Source organism: Sporobolomyces salmoneus, assembly GCF_050403485.1.
Source record: "Sporobolomyces salmoneus JCM6883 DNA, S_salmoneus_JCM6883_v1_ctg39, whole genome shotgun sequence".
Taxonomy (NCBI): domain Eukaryota; kingdom Fungi; phylum Basidiomycota; class Microbotryomycetes; order Sporidiobolales; family Sporidiobolaceae; genus Sporobolomyces; species Sporobolomyces salmoneus.
Window position 1 is genome coordinate 114,907 of NW_027481124.1, and position 13,110 is coordinate 128,016.

General features: G+C 51.3%; 6 protein-coding genes across 6 annotated transcripts; 3 read left to right on the plus strand and 3 right to left on the minus strand.

Moving 5' to 3' along the window:
- Positions 1-825: 825 nt before the first annotated feature.
- On the plus strand, positions 826-2,391 carry JCM6883_004613 (C2H2-type zinc finger protein; the record flags this gene model as incomplete). Its single annotated transcript, XM_076633497.1, has 7 exons — positions 826-854; positions 918-942; positions 1,009-1,157; positions 1,225-1,542; positions 1,613-1,681; positions 1,756-1,999; positions 2,077-2,391. The coding sequence occupies 7 exons, from the start codon at positions 826-828 to the stop codon at positions 2,389-2,391; spliced, it is 1,149 nt and encodes a 382-aa protein (XP_076486546.1).
- A 384-nt stretch (positions 2,392-2,775) lies between these two features.
- On the plus strand, positions 2,776-4,053 carry JCM6883_004614 (uncharacterized protein; the record flags this gene model as incomplete). The annotated part of the gene is made up of 5 exons (XM_076633498.1): positions 2,776-2,905; positions 2,979-3,100; positions 3,172-3,299; positions 3,360-3,894; positions 3,961-4,053. The coding sequence occupies 5 exons, from the start codon at positions 2,776-2,778 to the stop codon at positions 4,051-4,053; spliced, it is 1,008 nt and encodes a 335-aa protein (XP_076486547.1).
- A 202-nt stretch (positions 4,054-4,255) lies between these two features.
- VMS1 (Vms1p) lies at positions 4,256-6,732 on the minus strand (the record flags this gene model as incomplete). Its single annotated transcript, XM_076633499.1, has 6 exons — positions 4,256-5,251; positions 5,317-5,360; positions 5,417-5,540; positions 5,611-5,717; positions 5,783-6,325; positions 6,396-6,732. 6 exons carry the CDS (start codon positions 6,730-6,732, stop codon positions 4,256-4,258), a joined length of 2,151 nt encoding a protein of 716 aa, XP_076486548.1.
- A 138-nt stretch (positions 6,733-6,870) lies between these two features.
- Positions 6,871-9,358, plus strand: PET112 (glutamyl-tRNA(Gln) amidotransferase subunit PET112; the record flags this gene model as incomplete). The annotated part of the gene is made up of 11 exons (XM_076633500.1): positions 6,871-7,087; positions 7,163-7,239; positions 7,311-7,452; positions 7,524-7,615; positions 7,730-7,833; positions 7,899-7,983; positions 8,073-8,193; positions 8,294-8,466; positions 8,539-8,777; positions 8,852-8,970; positions 9,048-9,358. 11 exons carry the CDS (start codon positions 6,871-6,873, stop codon positions 9,356-9,358), a joined length of 1,680 nt encoding a protein of 559 aa, XP_076486549.1.
- Positions 9,359-10,087: 729 nt separating this feature from the next.
- JCM6883_004617 (uncharacterized protein) lies at positions 10,088-10,543 on the minus strand (the record flags this gene model as incomplete). The annotated part of the gene is made up of 3 exons (XM_076633501.1): positions 10,088-10,294; positions 10,351-10,428; positions 10,499-10,543. 3 exons carry the CDS (start codon positions 10,541-10,543, stop codon positions 10,088-10,090), a joined length of 330 nt encoding a protein of 109 aa, XP_076486550.1.
- Positions 10,544-12,088: 1,545 nt separating this feature from the next.
- Positions 12,089-12,666, minus strand: JCM6883_004618 (uncharacterized protein; the record flags this gene model as incomplete). Its single annotated transcript, XM_076633502.1, has 3 exons — positions 12,089-12,454; positions 12,523-12,594; positions 12,658-12,666. 3 exons carry the CDS (start codon positions 12,664-12,666, stop codon positions 12,089-12,091), a joined length of 447 nt encoding a protein of 148 aa, XP_076486551.1.
- Positions 12,667-13,110: the final 444 nt, after the last annotated feature.

The window sequence follows — 13,110 nt, forward strand, 5'->3', positions numbered from 1 at the left end:
GACAGAGTGCCTGAAGACATTGGCAGGAATTTAGTCAGATTGATAAAGCGACGGCGTGTAAAGCTCTCTGAAAGGACTCACCTGCGAACGAAACGCTCTATATGCGAGATCGCAAGTTTGTCTTTCCGCTCAGAAGACCTGCTTAGCCACGCTATTGCGCAGCGTTAAGCCGGCGTCGTCGACTATTCCTGTCGAAAGCGAGACGTTACTCTGGGCCAGATTCAACTACTTCGCAAGTCCCATTTCCGCGACCTTATCAGACTTCTGCCGGTGCCATTGTTCACGATCCGTTCTGTACGAGCTTTTTAGTCAATGGCATACTTCTGTAGCTGAAATAGAACACAAGGACTCACCTCTTTGTGCTCGTATCGACCGTTTTGTTCTCGAAGCGATTTCCCTCGGTACCTTGTCTCCTCTCGGTGTTTTAAGTTTCATCGCTCGTAGAACTGTTTGTAGATTAGAATCGAACAGCGTAGCGTCCAGAGCTCCTCCGAAAACGTCACAAACGAGCGGATCAGAGCGAAAAGGAAACGAAACGAGGCGGGTCGGAAACAGCAGAGCAGACTTCCCGAAGCGCACGAGGACTAGCCGGAACAAGCTGCACACAGCTTCGGTATATCTGAGCAGATACCTGAGTTGGTGAGTGAATGGTCGGAGGAACAGAAACGATTGATCCGAACTTTCGACTCTTAGACAACAACCCACCCATCTCGACAATCGCCGAACTTCTCGACCCGCCGGATAGCAGCGTAACCAAGATAGTCATCGGCTAAGCAGACAGATCGGCCTACGTACACCCGTTAGATCACTTGTCACTCGCTCATCATGGGAAAGAAGAAGTCGAAATCCGCCAAGTACGTACACCTCTCTGTCCTCATAGGACTAGCTAAGAGCTGACATATAACCGTATGACCTAGATTGGCAGCGCTCGCGTGGTGTTGGGTAAGTTTCGACGATTGCTCTCCACCTCGCCAATTCACTGACCTCTTCTCCCTGTTCTGCGAGTAGTACTGCGACCGTACATTCGAAGATCAGCGAGTACTTCTAAGTCATCAAAAGGCAAAGCATTTCAGATGCTCGATGTGTCCGAGGAGGCTCAACACAGCGGGAGGTTTAGCAGTTCATCTCGATCAAGTGCACAAAGTAGGAACCGACAAGTGAGTACAGTGTAGCTCGAATCTCTCGGTATTGCTGTAGCTGACCGGAAGGTTCGGCGTGTGACAGGATTGAGAATGCTTTACCGGGTCGAGAATCGTTTGATATCGAAATTTACGGAATGGAGGGAGTTCCAGCGGCAGACTTAGCAGCGTGGAAGAAACGACAGGCCGAAGAGTCGGGAATGCCGAATCCTGAAGATCAACAACGACAGAAGAAACCTCGTTTCGCTCAAGTCGCCCTCACTCCCGCCGAAGCGAAATCTCAACTCGCCGCTCACCGTGCGCTCATGGGTCTCGTACCTAATGTCGCTACCGTCATCCCCTCTCCTCTCGCCGCTCCTCCTGCTCAAACTCCTCTAGCTGCTCCTCCTATGCCGATTCCTGGGTAAGTTTTCGGAAACGTTCATCCTGATCGCTTGTTTCCGATGTTCTGACCTCGTCCTTCCCTTTTCTAGCATGCCGCTACCACCTCCAGGCTTCGTACCTCCTCCGGGACTTCCTTTCCCTCCTCCTGGTTTCCCTGGGTTCGCTCCCTTTCTCTCTCTTTTCGAGCTCTGTTTCAGCTCGAGCTGACTATCATCTTCTCCTGAATCCATAGACTACCTCCTCCTCCTCCCGGTTTCCCTGGATTCGGTCTACCTCCTCCCCCTCCTGGTTTCGCTCCTCCTCCCGGTTTCATTCCTCCGCCTGGAATGCCTTTACCTCCTCATCTCGCTGGCGCTCCTCCCGCTATTCCTCTCCCGGTTCAACCTCCTCGACCTGTACGAGAAAAGGTACCGTCAAGTAGCGTCACGCTCAAACCTGGAACATTACTCGTTTTCGGTGATAACGATGTTTCTCCCGTACGTCTTGACTTTCCTTCGCTCACGCGTATTTCTACTTGACTGACCCTGTCGTTTATGAACCGTCTGCGATACAGGAGGAGAAACGAGCGAAACTATCGCAATACTCGCTCGCAAACGAACCTCAACTAGCCGCTGCGCCATCAACTGCCGGTCCTTCTTCCGCAACTGGTCCTGCCGATAGTTCAGCCGTCGGTTCTTACGCGTCAGTAGCTACGGAAGGAGTCCCTGCAAGTATCGTGACAGGCGAAGGAAAAGGTTTGAACGCGAACGGGGGAGGAGATCCGAAAACTGGAGAAATCGAGACTGGTGGACAAACGAGTGGCGGGACGGCTACTGCTGCAGCAGGAGGAGGGAAGAAACGAGCGAGAGCGGCTGATCTCATGGAGTGACCGTGATCAGAGGGTTGTAGTTTGGATTGAACCGCAAAAAACTTCGATTGAAGAGGTTAGTCCGACGCTGTATTGTACGCTTACATTGTTTCCTTTCGAACCTCTCGTGCTATTGATCTTGCTTTCGTCTAGCCTCGACGTGGTCTTTTCGCTCGGTCCAAGCTTTCGCTTGAGCCTCTCCTCCTGGGAACGTGTCAATGTGAGCTGAGCCTCGTACGAAGCAAACGCCTCGTACGCACGTACGTGCCAAGCCCCGTAACTCCGGCTGCGATCGACCCTTGCTCGCGCATCGAATCTCCTCGGGTCGTGCTCGGACCCACGAAGTCACAAACGTACGATCCTCGTCTTCTTCTCTCCCTTTTCCCTCGACAACGTTCGGCCAAGATGGGATTGGCACAGGTTTCCAATCATTCTCGAGAGGCTTTCTACGTCTCCGCGATTTGCAAAGACTTCATTCACAAGATCGACAAGATCAACGAGCAAACGGATCGATCAATCGAAATCGTATTCGACGGTACGTCTAACGCCTTCGTCTATTTTGGTCCACCGCCCCTAAACTGTGTACTACACTGCTTTCGCTGTGCTAGAACTCGCCGCAGCGCTTTTGTGGAATCTCTCTGTGATTGACGCTGTTCAAGATCGAAAATGCAAGGAGAAGCTCTGGAAGCAAATTCAGGACGTATTCTCCCTCTCACAGGGTAACGAAGTAGTGAGTACGCTCTTGAAGAGTACCACTGGTCGAGCAACATTCACTGATGCAACGTCTTTCCCGTTTCGCAGCGGGTCAAAGCGTTCGTTTACAACGACGTGGGTTCAAAGGAAGGTTTTTTGGAAGTTTTGTACGGGGTCAGTCATCCGAATCCGAATCGACCCCTGTTGGGTGCTATCACGCCGTACAACAATGTAAAGTAAGTGGCTGAATTGCGCCGAAGTCGACGCGACAGCTGAACGTTTTCCTATGTTCGCAGCTGCTTGGTCAGGTTCCCTCCATCCGAACCGTCGGTATCGCACATCACAAAGTTGACCTGGGATGATGGGCGAAGCCGCGAACCCTCGATCTTCGACGTCGGGAACCCGGCTCAGCTCCTCGCCGACGCTCTTTCGGATCTGGAAACGGCATGCGGTCGTGACGCTTCTCGCATCGACTGGGCCACTCACAACGCGAAGCTCGACACGATCATTCTGCTCCAACCACTTTTGGAGGCGGTTCTAGGGCGAGGATCCAAGCTTCTTCCGCTCAACCGGGAAGACTTTGACGTTCTCACGAGGACCCATTTCCAGAAGGAATTCAAGAAAGCAATCGAGGACGCAGGTATCGAGAATCTAGAACGTCTCTCGTCGTGGATCAAGCGAGTTCGAATCTACATGAAACAGCGACTCGACGATCTCAAGCAAAATCTCAAGCTCGTGAGCGATGTGCCGCTTCCAGCCCAGGAAGCACAGAAGAGGCTCGAGATGCGCTTATCGGCCTTCATCTATTTCAGGAAGCTCTTGCGCGAGATTGTGAGTACTTCCTCCTCCGTTCCGGGCCCTTCGCAAGGTTTTCGCTTACATCCTTTTCGAGCCCAGTACCCGCATATCTCCCACTCCCTCTCTTCGAACCCTCACCTCACCCCTCGCAAGCTCCAAGTCTACCCGGACTTGGCTCTTGATAGTATGTAGAGCTCCCTTCGCTTCTCCTTTACCCTGTTCTCCAGTTTTATCTCCTTCTGCTTCACTATTCTTTCTCGCTTTCACGGCTGCCAAGTCGTCCTTTAACCTCCCTTGCAACTCGCTTTCTTATCTGTTCGAATATCTCTAGAGATCAGCACCGGAGTTTCAGACAGTGGGGTTACGATCGCATCGAACGCAACAGCTTGCGAATCTACCCAAGTCTCTTCAACCGCGCTTCTGCCGCTCTCGCTCTCTCCTCCCTCTGAATCCGCATCTTTTGTTCCTCCGTCAAGTTACCCATCTGTCGTTGTTGGATCACTTGAGGAGGTCCTCCTCCAAGCCGTTTCGGACCTTTCGTCGGTAAATTCGCCAGCCTTTCTTCGCGTTCCCTCCTCTCCTTGTCTTCCGCTGCTTGCCTCTCGAGATCCTTCAACCTGAACTCTTCCGCTTCCGCCGCTTCTCGTTCTCGTTGTTTCTCCCTCAACTTCTCCCGCTTCGCTTCTTCTTTCGCCTCCTTTTCTCGTTCCTTCGCTTCGTCTAGTCCAGAAGGTACTCGAGCACCTCCAACTCCGGTTCCAGTCCAATCCCACCAATCGGGATGTTGCATCGTCATGAACCTGAATTCGTTTCGAGTTCCTTTCGATCTCGCCAATTCATACGGAGTTCGAATCGTTTCGATTTTCTCCTCCTCCTCCTTCTTCTTGTTCTCTTCTTCCTCGTTCTCCGCTTCGGTCGTCGTAGTTGTTGAGTGTTGTAAGGTCGGATCGGCTCTCTTAACTTCCAACAACCACCTAACCATTTCTTTCTGATCCGCCGCACTCGCGACATGCAACAACGTGATTCTCCCTCCTTTGTACTCCTCCGTCCATTCTGGTAAAGTACCCCACGGTTTCCCTTGTTCCGAACCAGATTCCAATTCCGGTCCATACTTGTCGAGGAAATTATCGACCGCTTCGACTTTCCCCTTCGAAACCATTTCGATCAATCGAGTCCAGCGATCTCGTTCGAGTTCTTCGAGTTTCGTCAGTTTCTTGACGACGGGTTTAGGTTTCGTCGATGCGGGAGGTTGTGAGGGTTGAGTGGAAGAGGGTGGAGGAGCGATTGAGGAGAGGTAGGAGGCGTCGAGTTCGGCGAGGGCAGAGGCAGTGAGATGCGAAGTTTTCACTTTGGTTAGTTCTTGGAATGCTCGAACTAATTCGGCGATCGTCTGAGCAAAAGCAGGGGGTTGATGAACGAATGAACCGATGAATGCCCGGAACGAGAGAGACTTACAGGTCGGCGAGTCGGGAACGTGAAACCTCGGATCCTCGGATCACCTGCGAGCGAGAAAGTAGTGAGCGACCTGACACAACCGAATGGAGGGAGAGCTCACCTCGAGTGAGCACCGCATCGTCATATCCCATGAAGACTCGGTAGTACGATTTGCTACACCTCAAAAAGATCAATTCTGAATCATCGATTTCTTCCCTCCAATCGTTCAACAACTCTCTCACTTCCTGTAGAATCCCCTCGAGTATACTCATCAGTACCATTTCGACAACAGAGTATAGCAAGAGGAGAACTCACGTCAGTGAGAGCAGCTTCGTTGTGACGACGGATTTGTGCTCCGGCTGATTTCGCTTTCCCGTTCCCGCTATCGTGCATTCCTTGAGATCCTCCTTGCTTTCGACGAGCTGAGGCACGAACGATTGTTCAGCCTCTCGATTCAGCTTGAAGAAGAGTGCAAGAGGAGACTTACTCGTGTAACGATGGAAAGTTTTCTTCTCGAGAATGACCAATTCCTTCTCCTTCTCTTTCCCTTTTCCCTTACTAACCAATTTCGGATTCAGTTTCACGACCATTCCTGCGAAATGTCCGCCTCCAAACATCAACAATGTCCATTTCCTCTCCTTTTGGCCCTCTCCCGCTCCTTCTCCCAGCGCAGCCGGATCCAATTGGAGGTTCTTGAGCTCCTGTAAGATCTCCGGCGAATCATCCGACTGTCGTTTGAGCGCCTTTGATCCCGCCGTAGGTAAGATCGCTCGATAAACTCCATATTGCGTATCCGGAGCGTGTTGAGGTGCTTCGAACCAGAGTAGAGCGGTACGAGGACCCGAGAGAGGGTCCTGTTCGTCGTCGTCTTCGAGGTTGTTCATGCGTGAATGTTCGGGACGGAGAAGGGATTGTTTACGGAGGATTCGGGAGAGAGTACCCTCGGCGGATGAAGCGGAATCTTCGATTTCTTCGGCGAGATCGGAGAGAGTGGAAGTTGATTCCGAGCCAGAGATCGAATCAGACAGGTCTACACAGCACGATCGAGCGGAGGTGAGCGGAGCAGCAAAGATACGAAAGAAAGGGAAAAGAAAACTGACTGTCGACCATAGAATTGAATTCTTGTTCTGATACCGGCGTGGCTTTACCCTGTAGCTTGAGCTTGACATTGTATTTATACCAATCCGTCCTGTAATGCTCCTTCAATCCCTGCAAATCCGCGAAACTCGCTCCCGTCAAGGCGCACTTGTAAGCACCTCCTTCCTTCGTCTCGTTCGGTTCGACATTCGCAGTAGGAATCGCAGGTGGTAGTTCAGGCTGTTGGTTCGAAGGGTGGAGAGGGTGATCGAGAGGGATTACGAGTTTGCGAGGTTCGAGTTGAGAGATGAGGTCACCAGGGAGAGAGAACGCATAGAGTGAAGGTAATTTGTACGCCATTGGAGCGATCGATCTCAGGATCCTCGTACAGTGAATGGCGAAAACGGATTTCGAGCAGGTGTGTGGTAGAAGGGAGAGAAAGATGAGATCGAGTCGAGGACTTTCTTCCCTCCTTTCCACATCATCGACTCGACAGGAATGAACCGGATACCAATCAGAACATGCTCATGTCAGCTCCGATCGAGCTCGGCGAAGTATAGCAAACGATTCGCTTCAACATCTCTATCATCAAACTCATCCTCAACCAACAAGGGAAAGGGGAAAGCAAAGAGCAAGGACAGGTATTCGGGATGGAAACCGACGATAGGAGTTGAGCTGCACGTACAGCTGAAAGGGAATCAAAAGCTCTTCTCGAGTTCGTTAGCTCCTCGCTCCTTCGCACTCTTTGTATGTCTTGTCTCGCTGACAAGCTTACGTTGCGTTTGTTCAGAAGCTATATCTCACCATGATGCACTGCCGAATTCACACGTAGCGTTTCTCGATGCTTCTCTGCCCGGAGCTCTTCCCGTGGGTTTTGCTTCTCCGGCTTTCTCTGCAATTTGAGCTCGACTGACACTGTCCGAGATTTCGCCTGACAGGTTCTCGAGCCAAATCCAGTACGATTGGCTCTACTCGCATGTCTAGCGTTCGAGAGCGAGATCAACCTCCATTCGACGTTTGATCGAAAACACTATTTTTATCCGGATCAACCTATGGGCTACCAGATCACTCAGAAGTACTGTCAGTTCCTCACAGCGGTCTTCCATCGAAGGTGTATGTATGCTGACAGGCTCAATGATATTGCAATGCAGCTCCGCTCGCGAAAGGAGGGAAAATTCGAATAAGGACAAATCGAACAGAGGGATTCGTCGATGTGAGACTGGACCAAGTACAACTCGAACAAGTAAGCTTCCTCTCTATCTCTCTATCTGTCTACGTGTCCGGAACCGACGATGAAAAGTCATAGAGTCCGCTCGTCAGAACTCAGCTAACGAGTTTTCGTATTCTTCCACCACAGGACACCGCGAAATCTTTCCACGATCCATCAATCTCTGGAACACTGATAGACCTGAATCGATCCGGGACTGCTCTCATCGAAATCGTCACTCAGCCGGATCTATCGTGAGTCGAGTGTCTCAATAGCTTAGATCTCGCACGGAGCTAATTGACAAAGACTTTGCGCACAGCTCGGCAGAAGAAGCAGCAAGTTTTGTGAAATCTCTACAAGCGATCCTGCGGCACGTCGGAGCTTCAGACGCGAATATGGAAAGAGTGACTTTTCGTTTCGTTTCGCCAAGTCCGAGTTTCTCAGGTTCGCGAACGACCAAATTGACGATCTTTGAGCACTTGTCATGAACTAGGGAGAGCTGAGATGCGACGTCAATGTCTCCGTACAACGTGCCAATGATGAGACCATCGGCTCTGGAACTCGATGTGAAGTGAAGAATCTCAACGGAGTCAGATTCATTGCTGGAGCAATCGGTACGTCTCTCTTTCTTTCAATCACGGATCAACCCGAAGATATCTGCGTCTGCTTCCGGGAACTGACTTTCAGCCCTACTTCGCCGGTTTCCTCGAACAGAGTCTGAGATCTCTCGACAAATCGACCTACTCTCGCGGAATGAACCCGTCATTCAATCCACTCGAGGCTACGACGCTCTCACAGGGAAGACGTTTCACCTGAGATCGAAAGAAGACGCACCGGACTATCGATATTTCCCAGATCCTGAATTAGGTCAAATCGCTTTCACACCCGTAGGCTCTTACTTCATCCGCGCTCTGAGATCCATAGAATGATACTGATAGATGGATGCTGCTGTTCTGCAGGAACAACTCGATCAACTCCGCGCGGAATTACCTGAACTACCCGACGCAGCTTTCGAACGCTTACAATCTCAATACTCTCTCTCGGCTCGAGATGCTGGCATCCTCGTCGCGCTAGGAGAAGGGATTGAGAGTGAATCAGAAGGGGACGAGGGAGGAGCAGGAGAAGGAAGTGCGAGTATTGGTGTCAGTTATTTCGAGAGAGTCGCGAAGGGGAGGGAATCAAAAGTCGCTGCGAACTGGTGAGCACTTCCCTCACTTCCTTGATTCCTCGGATTCCTGACGACTGATGAATGTCTCGTTGTGACGATGATAGGGTGATTCACGAGTTGCTGGGACAATTGACGAAGAACAATTTAACTCTTCTCAACAACCCGATCGACCCGGAGGAGCTCGGACAACTCGTCGATGCAGTGACGGAGAACAAGTTGACTGGTGAGCTTCTTTGCAATACCTCGCGTGAACGATATGGACTGATGGGAAGATGAAACGATAAATAAATGATATTATAGGAACGAATGCCAAGTCTCTTCTTCGTGACTACCTTGCGTCTACTACTGCTCCTTCCTCCGAAACCTCGGCGCCTGCCTCTTTCTCATCCCATCTCTCAACCGTCTTAGCTGCTTCCCCTCCTCCTCCTTCTGCGACTTCTTTCCTCCCTCTCCTCCTCGAAGTGATCGATTCGCATCCCGCCGAAGTCGAGAAGATTAAGAAAGGTCAAACGAAGGTCGTGATGCGATTGGTAGGAGAGGTAATGAAGAGGAGTGGAGGGAAAGCGGATGCGAAATGGGTGAGAAAGGAATTCGAAGATAGATTGAAATAGACAGAGAGCCCTTGGATGCGTTTGAGTAGACAACGATATCGTTCATGCCGAGTCTATAGAGGTAATGTAGAGCGCGTGTGTCGACAGATTGTGGAAGAGTTGAAAGATTGAGAGAGCTCTAGGAGAAGATGCGACTGCCTGGCGATCTTTCCACAGGTTGCTCATTTCTACGCTCGTGATTGATCAGTATGGCCAGAATACTGTAGCTCAGCAAGTCTCCTTCGGATCGGGAAGAGGGGGAGAACTCACTAATCTCGATCATTCATTGAGCATCCTCGCTGACGGGTTCTGCTTCCCTTATATGTGACTCCAAGTGGGCTTTCAGCTGTCCATCGTAGTCTTGCGTCAGCTCGTGACGATGGGACGGGGCAGGAACGTTTGATCAATTGTTGATCGAGGAGCAAACTCACAGCTTGATTAGAAGGAAAGGTCGCCGAGCAGAACCTCCAACGGCATGAGTAGCCGTTCATCGTTTCGGGAAAGGTGTCCATAGCTTCGCGTGGCCGAAGAGGGTGATGCTGCAGAAAGAAGCTCGATTTCTCGCGACTCGCTCTCGTTGTTGCGATCCTGATCAGAGACGCCAAGCGGCAAGGCAACGTAAGAATATCACGAAGCATACATCACGGTTGGGTAAAGATGGAAAGACTACAGAAGATTTAGAATTTCCCAGAATTTGAATGAAAAACTCCTTCTCCTCTCTCAGTTCGTCCCTTCAGCAAGGGTAACCTCTTATCCGAGGGCTCGAAGATGGGCATCAATGTCCGAGATTTCCATGTTCCAATCCACGATCGCTCGCTCCGCTTGAGCCTTGTCTTCTTGAGTCGCGTTCTCGTCGTAGAAAATCCTGACTTGACGTTGATGCTGGTCGGAGATCATGTCTCGCGCTGCCCTGAGTTCTTCGGCGCTCATTCCATCGTAAGTCGAAAGCTGGTCGGCCTAGAGGAGGGGTCATCAGCAAGCGTCGCGAAGATAGCTCAAAATTTTAGACTGACCCCGACGTGTTGATGGTGGTTCCACGAAGCTACATCGGATGAGTGCGATTGCGTTGGCTGACGAGCAGCAGCACGGCGCTGTACAATATCAGGCCGGCGAGAGTGAGCACTTCGGTCAAAGAGAGTGCGAAATCAGGGACGAACGAACTCGGGGCAGTGGTCCCAAAGGGTTTCCGAACCGATCGCGTTGCATGTTCGGATCCTACGAATCAACAACAGAGTTGTCGATGTCAATGAGGTCGTGTCTAAAGCCTCCGAACGCGAAAGAGACATGCGTAGAGTCGATCTAAGAAATGTTGAAACGCTCTCGATGCAGCGCGCCTTACGTGTCCAAGTCCTCTTCTTGACTGTGAGGCGGGAGGTCAGCAGCGCCGCGAGTCGAAAGGGAACAAGAGGATAACAAGAAGTAACCTGTGCAACAAATTGATCACGACGACGAGGACGTTCTTCATTGTTCTGTCATAAAACATCGAGATATATGAGCATCATAGACCTAGACTCGAGAGACGTATCGAGATCGCTCACGTTAGGCATTTCGAGGAGCGAACGAGAAGGAAGAACAAGGGAGGAGAGAAGTCATTTCAAAAGTCTCCCCACGTCTTTCCCTTTGACCAAAGCGCCGGGACACGTGGACATGCAGTTGAATCGAAGCGTGCGAGGGCTCGAGCAAGGACGGGGAAAAGGAGACCTCGAGGCTCGAGCGTTCGCAGCCCGAGCCTGCTCTGATTCGTTCTCGACAGGCTCTTTTCTCAACTGGAACGACGGCGCAATGTTGCAGAGTCCATCAGGTAACAACTGCGTTTACCTGTTGCTAGCTGGACGATCAGCTAATCGGCTTTCTGCAGATACAATCGAGAATTGCTCACCAAATACGCCCAATCTTCGCCTGTCATCCTTTGCAACTCGCTTCGAGCGGCTCCTACTGGTCCACATCCCAATTCGGAAGTTGTTCCAATGCTATCTCGCCTGAAATCCGCGTATCTCCCTTCACTCTTCCCCTTCTCCCACCTCTGCCATCCAGGACCCATTCGAGCCGGCTTTCTGAGCAACGACAGTGTTACAGACGAGTCGGGATACTCAGGCGACGGCGCTGTCCCAAACTGAGAGGAGATCCGGTGTTGAAGGAGAAGAGGTCGATATTGATCGGGATAGAGCGTGAGTCGCGGTTAGACATCTATCGGGACAGCTACACGGCCTTCAAGACTGTCGGGAAGAACCTCGTACTGGTTCATCGGGTTCTAGAGGGAGGAGAGGGCTTCATCAAAGATTCAGTTTGATCAATCGGCAAATCGAGTCGGAGGGCATGGCGGCATCGGTAGCTTCTGCATTAGGTGAGCTGATTTCGAGCATGAGCGTTGGCGGCGTAGATGGAGAAATGGAAGGAAGACGTTGTTCTCGAGCTTCGAAAGTTTCGAGTTTCGAATCTTTGTATGGCTACTCTCTGACGGAACTGACCGAGAATCGCTTGCGGGACAGACTCATGCTTCAGGTTGCGAGGAAGATAAGCTCCCTACGTCGAGAGGATGATTCAGCGAGGGGGGGGGAAGGAGTTGGCACCGAGCTCGAACTCGAGCCCTCAGCTGCAGTCTCTTCAAGTCGATTCTTGATTCGGCCTCATCTCGGTATGTGCTCGGTGTCTACAGCTACGTTTCTCCCCGCTCTCGGGATCGTAAGGCGATCATTGACAAGTAAAACGATTGATATAACGAAATTTACAGCGAAAAAAAAAAAAAAGCAATCAAGACCAAGTATGAGTGTTTGGGTGGTTCGGATCCTCTTTGTAGCGACTCGGACGAAGGAACACAGCGGAGTAAGCCCGAGTGTAGGGCTTGACGGAACGAGGGCGGACTCCAGCAGCACCGGGAATTCGACGACCTCCTGCCTTTTCGACCTCATCGTTGAAATGGTGGAGAACTCGGAAATAGTGCTTCATGTTATTGTAGATCTGCTGCTGTCGATCGCTTCGAGGCGGACGCTCACCGTTCCACTGATTTCGCCAATGATTGTAGGAACTTCCGGCAGTGTTTCGTGCGATCATGAGCGCTTCGAGCTTCTTCGGATCTGGGACTTGTCGAGCTTGAACAGTGTATTCGGGCGGAGGGGCCTAACGAAAAGGTGATACTGTCAGTAAGGTCCAGCGGCGAGAGAAAGGGAGAGCAAATTGAATTTTACCTCGTATTCCGGAAGTGAATCCATGTCAGCACCCTCGACGTCGAGGTCTTCTTCGTCCACACGTGGCACAGCCTACAGAGGATGAACGGATCAGTCAAGTCAACATTTCGGCACTGACAGCGAGCCGTTTCTTACTTGGGACATTGTTGGGTACTTTCAAGAAGGAAGAGTAGTCGAGAGCGCCAGAGGAGTCTCGTTCGCTTTGACGTGGGGTCATCCGGACTTGCCGGCATCACGAGGTCGACGGCACGGACGCAGGTGTGGTCGGAACAAGGGATTCGAGCGCACCGTTCGCTAACTTCGATTCATGCGAGCGAGCTTGGGCTCCTTCTGGCACCCCTCTCTCCCGACGTCTCCGTCGCCTGTCGCTGAGTGAGTGTTTTGACACTCGCTCGACAGACAGTTTCACAGAGGTATACTCGACAGAGAAGCGAGGAACAAACGAAAATCAACGAAAATATGTCAACTCACACACATCGAATTTTGGATACCTTCTCGCCGTGAAAGATGGGCATACAAAGATCTAACCGATGTGCTCAAGTAGGCTGCGAATTTACTGAGAGCGAGAGAGTTGTTGCTGTTCAACTG